Genomic DNA, 9859 nt, shown 5'->3' on the forward strand with positions numbered 1-9859 from the left:
CCCTGTGAAGGTTCTGTGCCCCAGTGTAGGGGAATCCCAGGGCCAATAAGTGGGAGAGGGTAGGGTGGGAAGCAGGGGGAAGGCTGCTTGTTCTTGTTGTGTTTTTGTTTTTGTTTTGGAGGGGAAACTGGGAAAAGAGAAATCATATGACATGTAAATAAAGAAAATATCTAATAAAAAAAAAGATTTAAAACTATTAGCCAGACGGTGGTGGCGCACGTCTTTAATCCCAGCACTTGGGAGGCAGAGACAGGCGGATTTCTGAGTTCAAGACCAGCCTGGTCTACAGAGTGAGTTCCAGGACAGCCAGGGCTACTCAGAGAAACCCTGCCTTGAAAAAAACAAAAGAAAACAAAAACAAAAAAAGATTTAAAACTATTTTCTTGCCTAGTACATCCAAGATATTAATAATTAAGACACATATACTGGTGGCCACCCCTTGAGTGATAAACCTTAGACTGGGTGTTCCGTTCAGGGGTACCTGCTTCAAGGAGTCCTTAGGTTCCTGCTTCCCTAGGTATGCTCTCTTAGTCTCGGCTGACAGCTCATGGCTTTCATTTTCTTCTTTCCCTGGAGACCCCATGAGGACGTTAAGTGGGCTGGAGTGCAGCACCAGCGTGCTGGAGGCACCTGCATTCTTCCAGGGGAACACTGAGTTTAGCTGTGATAGAAAGTCAAGGCCTGCGAAAGGAAAGGAAACGCCATTCATTTAAGATGTCTCCCAACCTTAAACACTGGGTATAAGCACTTTCTTAAAATAATGCCAAGAAACTTGGCAAAAAGTAGGAAATCTGGACTCAGGGGGCTGGCTTGCTTCTCAGGTAAAGTGATGTGGACCTGAGGGGGTACACTTCAGTCCTGACACTGCTTCCTATCTGGAAGTGTGGTGAGCCTTTGAAAAACCATGTGCCCAGGAGCATCAATGTGCTTAGGAGCTTTAAACAGTGCAGCCTAGGCTTTATGGCAAGAATGTCTTAATAAGTTTCTTTCCTTGTGGAAATACTTTGAAAACTCCAAACCACAATCTATTTGTGCAGCAGCACGAGTTCTTGATAACTGAGAGCAGTAATTTGTAGGTTTTGTGGCAGCCTGTAAGATGACCTGAGGATCCCTGCCTTTGTGTGCCTGAGTTAGACTAAGGGAAGGGGATGCTGTCACTTCCGAGATCAGCTAGTTTGGCTTCTCTTATCTGCCCACTAGGAGGGAGGCAGCTACTCTGTTTTCAACTCAGCTGAGAGGATGCCCAAGGGGGCAAGAAACTGGTCTCTCCAGTCAAAAGCCACACAAATGAGCTTGGAAGCAGAGCTGAATGCAGCTCTGGTAATTGAAGCATCAAGAAAGGAGAGATGAGGAGCCAGTGAACGGCATCTGGCCAGTGATGCTGAACTCCATGAGACAGTGAGGTGCCAAGTGTTGGCTATCTAAAGCTAAAGGAGCTGAGGTAAGTGTTACATAGCAGCAATAGCAGTATTACTGTTTATCTTCATGATGAGACTTCTCAAGATTTCTTACCATCTCCTTTGCCTACAGATTCATCACCTCCTTTGTTGACTACAGCATCTATAATAAAAGAAGAAAATCAAAGTAACTTCTTATTGCAAATTTTTTATAGTACAAGTTTAAAATTTTTAAAAATTGCAAAAAAAGAAGCTGAGAGCATGGGCTTCCTGCTCCCTCCCAACAGGGCAGAGACTGACACTCCTGAGCAAGAGTGAGGCCAGACATCAACACCAGACTCATTCAGGAGTCCCTTTCATTCTTTTACTTCCCGCAGAATCCCATGGTCATGTAAGGAGACAGCATTGCATGAACAAGCCCAAAAGTAGGTGCTGGTGTCCACCAGCCCAGTTTTCCTTCTTCTATTTGATACCTTTCTGATTTGGGGCACCTTCCAATACAGTTAAACTTAAATTTCTGTATGTTACACTAGAGACAATGCCTTGATTGTCTTATAAAATTGTTTGGGTAATTAAATGAAATAATATTTTACAAGTATTACAATGTTATAAAAACATGTGGCTTTACTGATACTAACTTCAACCACAAACTATTACAATATTATAATTATTCATTTACCAATACATAACAAAAACTGTGAACTGAACATTAACATATTAATAGAAGAATGGGCAAAAGCCCCTAACAAATACATCAGAAGTACAAATGGACAAAAAGCACATGATTACCTGGTCTGCCTCTGTCTCTCTGTCCTCCATCCCCATCCCTCCCTCCTCCCCCTCCCTCTTTCCCTCCCCTTTCTCTCTTGAGTGCACCAGATTTGTGTGTTAGGCAACTGCTCAGCTGAGCTCAGATGTCAATACTCTAACACAAAATTCTTGGGTTCATCGTAATATAAAAATTATTTTTATTTATCAGATGAAGAAACTGAGGCACAAAGATTAAGCCTTTTCCTTAAAGAATTTGACCCTTGGAATTAAAACCAATTCCTAGTCAACAAAACAAGCATTATATTTGTCCATGTTTTTCTTAAATTAAGAAGCTTCCTAGATGAGTGGTGGCGACATACGAATTTAATCCCCCGCATTGAAGAGGCAGAGGCAGGCAGATCTCTGAGTTCAAAGCCAGCCTTGTCTACAAAGAGAGAGATCCTGTCTCAAAAAACAAAACAAAACAAAACAAAAACAAAAAAAAAGGGTAATGCCTCAATGAATGGAAACATATACCCCAAATTTTAGCTTTGAAAAACAGTGTAACAACTAAAGGAAAAGCTAGGTTGCTTATTAATTTATTCTTACAAAAAAGCCCCTCCATGAGTCTTAAATATGCAAAAGTTGCAAAAGTTGTGTGTGAGTTTGTAAGTGCGTATGTGTGCATGTGTGTGTAGGTGTGTGTGTGAGTTTGTGGGTACATGCGCACGTGTTTAAATCCTCTACTACGGACATGTTAGAGTCTCTCTGGTTTTTCAATATTACAAAATAAAACTGTAAACACACAAATCTTACAGATGTCTGTGAATATTTTCTGAGGTAAATTGGTAGAAATGGAATTAATAGGCCAGAAAACATGAATAATTTAACTGTCAAATTGCTCTCCAGATATTTTCCTGGATCACTGATACTGCTATTAGCACTGAAACATCCCATTGAGAAATGTGAGCCTCAGTAGAACTGAGAAAGCATAGCTGGACAATGATATACATTGTGTCCATGTATCAAGGAGGCAAAGGTTTCTTAGTGGTGCCTTTACAGGGCAGAGGCAGAGATGATATAACACACACACGAAACTATCATATACAAGTGCACAAGAAGAGGCAGTCTATTACCTACCCATGAGAAAAATAAATAAAAACCAAAGAAATACTAATAATCCTTATTTTTGCATACCAAACAACCAAGATTTTAGGGAGTATTATTTGAAGCAGATACAAGTCAAAGATTGTTTATAATGGTAGACTCCCTTAAGAAATTCTGTTGGCACCTAAGCTCAGAGGTTGAGCACCAGCTTAACACACAAAAGAGCCTGGATGATCCCCTCCCGATGGTGACGAGCCTGACCAGCATTTGCTTGAACATGGCAACTTTTCACATATCAAATACAGGAAAGATCCAGCTCAGGAACTGAGAAAATGAACAAACCACTGTATGATTTAGACCCACATCTAACAGTCAGGAGAGACTAGTGTGATCTGAGCGCACTTACCATCTCTAATTGGTGAGAACATGTCACCTAAACTACTCTTCCCAGTATCATCAAAGCCGGAGAAATCCTGACTTTTTCCAGCATCTGTTTCCTTAGATAAAATATCTGTATTTTTGCTTCGAGTCAAACCTTGGAAGAATTAAATACAAGAGTCAGTGTTATTACATCCATGTAAATAGTTGCTAACATCAGAAGCTAAACTGTAAAATGAACATTACCTACATTGTTGCAAGCTTATAATTAAGCATCAAGAAAAGCAGCAGAATATGTCAGTGAAAGGCTTTTTCTCAATAGTCATTTGTTCACAGACATCACTTCACTGGAAGGTTTCAAAAATCATTAATGTGCTTCTGCTGCCCTCTTAAAGTATACTAAATACAACCTATGTTTGTTATACCTATGATTGCCTACAACCGACTAAGACAAATCTGCAAGGCACACAGCAGGATGCTTAACATACTACAAGAGACAACAAACATCTGCTCTCCAACTTGTAGACAGCAGGCCTCTCAGCCCCATCTAAAGCTTAACTTTCTTTACTCTCAGCATTACCCAACGAAAGGACTGGTAACTCAGTACGTTACTAGCAATAAGGAAAGGAGAGTACCCCAGACTCATAAAAAAGAGTGCAGTAGGCAAGAGCAAAGGGCTTGCTGGCACGTGGCTTTAGAGCTAAAGCTCTGTGGGAGAAGGCATGGAATAAGAACCATCTTGCTGTGTTAGCAGTGAGCTCTAACTTCTGGCTGGCAGCATGCTGCTGTATATTTTAAAAGGAGCTTGACTTGACATCTCAGTCTCAAATGGAAACTGAGAAGCCAGAGATGACAGTCAAATGAATTTCAAAGCTGACAAAGCTGGGCTAAGGAAATGAACTTAAAAACAAACTGCCAAAAACCCAAGGCATCTGTGTATCATAACCCTGAAAGGTGTTTCTAGCAGGGGTTCCAGCCTGGCAGAGACACACAGCTGGAAAGGAGCATTGTGAGGCTAGGAATTTCAGGGTTACACAGGGACTGGGCTGAAAGTGGATCACGCAGGGAGGGAGGGGCTTGCCTCACTTTTCTAGGTGTTTAATGTATTTGAATGAATAAAACAGAGGGTTGTTATCATAAAAACATAGTACTAAGGCCTTACTTTTCACTTTTTAAATTGCTGTGTCCTACTTAAACTGAGGATCAGCAACAACTTACAGAGGTTCTTTTTAACTACTCAGTCAGGTAACTGGAGTAGAAACAGGGCTTTTTAAAACATTAGATTAATTGTAGATTAATCTCCAAATAAGTCGGCATCATGGTTATGACTATGACTACAACATCACTGTTCTATCACTTACTGTCTCATGTGTCAGACACTTGAGATCCATTTTCTCTGATTTCTATAATTACCTTAAATGTTAAATGTTATCCTAGTGTATAAGTGGAAAACAATGAGACAGCAGTGACCTGGAGATGGCTCAGTGAGAAAAGTGCTTGCCCTAAAAGCAATAGAACCTGAAGAAGACCCACAGACCCCACAAGGAAAAAAAAAAAAAAAAAGCAAGTGCTTGCAGTCCCAGCAATGGCAAGACAGAGGTAGTAGTACAGGGATCTCTGCTGCTTGTTAGCCAGCTAGCTTGGCAAGTTCCAAGCCAGTGAGAAACCTTGACTCCAAAAATAAGGCAGACAGTCTGTAAGGAATGTGACACCTAAAGCTGTCATCAGGTACACATGGACATGCATAGACAGGCAGACAGACAGACAGATACACACACACAAAACACACATGTACCTGCACAGACACACACACACACACACACACATATGCAACTGCACAGATGCGTGTTCATAGACACACACAGACACATACACACATGCATTTGCAGATACACATACAGAGACACACATTTACATACACACACAGATACACATACTCACACAGACACACACTCACACACAGAGCAAGTAGGCTAAGCAAAGATGTGTCTGTGTGTGTAAATACACAGAGAATAAGGAAACAACTGGGAATAAGCTTATGAAATTCTGAGTTTGCCAAAGGGCAGAGCTCAAAAGCTCAGCACTGAGTAAAACTTCTGTAGAAGCTGACAGTTGCTTCAAAATAAACAGAAATCTGTTTGTGGGGACAAAGCAAATACTTCTTTTTGTCAGAAATTTTGAGACTGTTAAGAGCTGTCACTGCAAGTAACACAGCAAACCAGGTCTTCATTTGCTAAATGAGTGTGGTCATCCTTAAAGAAGAGCTGCTTATTAAAAACTGACACCCTACTTCCCAGTTTATTAACCATCTTTTTAATTTTTTCAAGTCATGAAAAAGATAAGAATTGCAGAATTAGTCATGAAAATCATGGTGAATTTTCATAATACAGTTAATTAAGCATTTTAGGAGACATTATTCAGTTATATTTCAAAAATAATTTCTTCTAAGTAAATAGCCACAGTGTCTCCAAGTTCTTAAAACTGGACCTAGTTATTTTTCTGTATGTTGTGACTATTCTATAAGAGTGACACAGAACGTCACAAGAAACTGATAGTGAACACAGTTATTCCACACTATCAGAGTCAACACATCAAAGTTCTGCTGTTATTTGGAAGTAGTGAATTTATGCTGAGGAGCAAGGACTTGACCGGCAAAGTAAAATCAGTGTACTTGCATCACTACTGAGCGCGAGGTGTTTTTGAGAACTCAGACTGTGGTTCTTGTTACAGGTGAAGAACAGAGAAGCCACCACTACACTGCACCTTCCTATGACCTACCGGAGTCAACAAGATTATCATTAGAGTAACTTCCAGCTAACAAAACTATACTTTTAAACTATTCAGCATTTCAAAATATTTGTCCTACCAGCTGACTTACTTTTCATTTTGAGATCTGAAATGTTAAGACAAGCTCTTCGCCTTGTCTTTGCATTTTACTCTCTTGACTTTAAGGTCAAACCAAACAGACGGCACTGCTGTTCCCCCTCTGCTCAACTAAAGGGAACATCAGCCAGTCTGAGGGACTGTTGAAGACAAATAGCTAAAATAACCCACTCTTCCTCATAACAGAAACCCAGGTGAAGAGAATAAGTACTCTTAAGAGCTCCTTAGCAAGGAAAAGTTAGTTTCATTTCTTCAATGGTATCTACTAATCAGTTTTGCCTAAGTACTCAAAGGAGTCCTAGGCTCTCAAAGAAAGTCCTAATTGTCGGGGACAGACAAAGGCTTCAGATCACTCTGACAGAAGCGACATTACCTGCTTCGTCCTGAGCAGCCCCTGCTCCTCTGCCCAGAGCTGTCGTCACGGGCTGTGGGAGAACTGTGGCAATGGAAGGGCTGGGTGCTTCTCTGACAATTCCAGAATTCTGGGCAGCCCCACTGCCGCTGCTCACAGGAACACTCCGTTTGTTCACTGCTGTGGCTTTATTTGAGCTGCCTTTATTTAAACTTGCCTAAATGGAATAGAATATTTAAAAGCTCAGGTTACTAATGTGTCATCATAAGCATTAATATTTTATAAGTGCCTCACTAAATTAAAAACTTAATTTTTCTTATAAATCTGAAGCTTGCTGCTATATCTGAATTTTGCTCTAAACAACAAATCATTTTAAAATTCTTACACAGAAGAATTAAATACTAAATAATTTTAAAATCAAGTCTCAAATGGATTTATAGTCAAATGATGTATGATGTCACCATATAAAGTAACTATGAAGCAATACAATGCTGTGTTTAGTTGACAAGAGGTAATTTTCATTTTCTGAGCTAGGAATCTCTAGGAAAATCCAAAATGTTGAAAAGAGAACATCTCACCTTCGACAGAGATGTGGAGCACTGAAATGCTATACACTGCACAGATGTTCTGTGGGCACTGATGGTGTTCACGGGAGATTTCAGCATTCTTAAGTCATACTGATATATATTCCCACGGGAGGATCCAATAGCCAAAGTGGCTCCATCCGGCATAAAATCTACTGCAGTCAGAGGAGTGTTGGCCACTAAGGTTTTCACTAGCCTTTGGAGGAGGAGAATATGCAAATACCATTAGTATATGTAGTAGTATAAGCTTATATGACACATCTACTTATCAAGAACACTTAGTCAGAGCTGGGCAAACAATGCATAACCCAAATACTTGTTTAAAGCAGTTTGGAGTACGTCTTACAGACACACTTAACAGCACGACCTGTAAAGAATGAACATTCCACCCTGTTTTTCTACCCGCATCACACTTGTACAGCCTACATGTTCCATGTGGCCCTCCTGTTTCCTGGATTAAGTACTCTCTGGCACATGTGTGACAACAGGCACCAGCCTCAGGGCTGAGCGGGCGCTCCATATCCAGTTTCCACTTAGTGGCCTGCCTGTCTCTGGAGGGACTGTGACCTTTCACAGGAGCAGATGCTACTCTCATCTGAGTTGTGCATTTATTTCTTGACCAAAAGGCTAAAACAACATGGCTCATGTGGCTGGACCACAGCCAGAAAATGGATACTGACTTGCTCTTATATCTGGTACTAGAGGAAAAGAAAAATGGCTTACTGACCATACAGGCTGTCAGTGAACTATTTTAAAAACAGCAGAGAGTGAAAAAGGTCACAGTAACTAACTACTGGAGCACTGTAGCAAGGCCCGACTCGGGTATCTCCCTGACAGTAACCTTAGCATTCTATGGGATCTTTAAATACTGTTTAGCACTGAATACAACTCTAGCAGCCTCCTCCTCCTTTTTTTTTTTTTTTTTTTTTAAGTTTTAAATTAAGCACAGTTATCACACAAGAAGGGTTTGAATGGTTCAAAGATTATTTACCCAAGCAGAGGTAAGATTTTTAGGGATATCTGGTAATGATTGCTGACTATCATGACTCAGCAAATATCACTGGACTTAATGGGAGAGAACAAGGCCAGTGCTGAAACACATCTAAGTGCTCGGGACAGCACTCCATACAAAAACACCAGGCCCGAATATAACTAGTTTAGAAACTCTGATACAGAAAATAAAATAATTTAAAACAAAACTGTTTTTTTTGTTCTTTTTTTTAGATTTATTTATTATGTGTAAGTACACTGTAGCTGTCTTCAGACACTCCAGAACAGGGTGTCAGATCTTATTATGGGTGGTTGTGAGCCACCATGTGGTTGCTGGGACTTCAACACAGGACCTTCGGAAGAGCAGTCAGTGCTCTTAACCGCTGAGCCATCTCACCAGCCCAAAACTGTTTTTAAAAAGCATATTTAGTTGCATTTTACAAAAGAATCTTTAGACTGCTGAAATAAAGATATATAATGAATCCTCTCTTTCTCTCTCTCTCTCTCTCTCTCTCTCTAATACTCATGGTCTAAAAAGACTCTAATGTCTATGTTATATCCATTATTTTCTGTGTAAGAAAACAAAGAAAATTATCATATTATATATATCAAGTGTACAAATATCAGATCCCCTTGATAGTGATCAGATGCCTGTGTAAGTCACAAACGTCATTAATGAGATATCTGTTACTCAGTTAAAGCATGGACACACTAAGCCCGGGGGTGGAGTTCAGGGGATAAAGTGCTTGCACACATAAAACCCTAAGCAGCACATAATGAAGGTGTGGTGACATACACCTGTAATTCCATCATTCAGCAAGACAAAAGCATCAGAAGTTCAAGGTCATCTTTAGCTAACTGGCAAGTCTGAGGCCTGCCTTTGCTAGGTACAGTCCCGTCTCAAAACAAGTACTCATGATAACGTCACACTTACTTCTTACTTGAAGTGTCATAGAGGATGATTCTTTTATCCAGGCCTATGGTTACAAACAGCAGTTCATTGACAGGAGAGAAGCAGATGCCTGAAGCTGGAGCCTTGTGTGTACTGTCAAAGTTGTGGTATGAACTCTGACTGTTCACATCCCAGAGAGTCACTACTCCACTATCGGAAACGCTGCCCAAGAGAGACTTTCTAAACAAGGAGTACTTCAGGTGCCGGACAGGCTGTGAGATAAAGACACATTGACGTGACTGCAAACATTCAGAAACACGAACTCTGTCTATCTGGGTTAGGTAGTCTCTGATTTAAAGACAGAAATATTTTGATCACAACCACCACCATGTTCTTTAGTGTGCTATAAGATGACCCTGCAACATTTCAATATTTTATTAGTTGAATATCTGTCACAATTTTATTATCTTGTATAGCATAGCTTTTTTTAATATCACACATTTTCTACATTAACGGGGGGGGGGGG

The 9859-nt window shown here is 40.3% G+C and overlaps 1 protein-coding gene across 3 annotated transcripts in view; it reads right to left on the reverse strand.

Moving 5' to 3' along the window:
* Positions 1 to 9859, reverse strand: part of Nedd1 (NEDD1 gamma-tubulin ring complex targeting factor) — a 43277-nt gene that overhangs the window by 9106 nt on the left and 24312 nt on the right. For all 3 annotated transcript variants that reach the window (XM_031349376.1, XM_031349377.1, XM_031349378.1), the window contains 6 exons: positions 9376 to 9605; positions 7446 to 7647; positions 6889 to 7084; positions 3661 to 3789; positions 1513 to 1560; positions 482 to 681 (listed from right to left, as the gene is read on the reverse strand). In XM_031349376.1, coding sequence (XP_031205236.1) covers positions 482 to 681; positions 1513 to 1560; positions 3661 to 3789; positions 6889 to 7084; positions 7446 to 7647; positions 9376 to 9605 — 1005 coding nt within the window. The remainder of the gene's footprint in view (positions 1 to 481; positions 682 to 1512; positions 1561 to 3660; positions 3790 to 6888; positions 7085 to 7445; positions 7648 to 9375; positions 9606 to 9859) is intronic.

Source organism: Mastomys coucha, unplaced genomic scaffold (genome assembly GCF_008632895.1).
Source record: "Mastomys coucha isolate ucsf_1 unplaced genomic scaffold, UCSF_Mcou_1 pScaffold4, whole genome shotgun sequence".
Classification (NCBI taxonomy): Eukaryota; Metazoa; Chordata; class Mammalia; order Rodentia; family Muridae; genus Mastomys; species Mastomys coucha.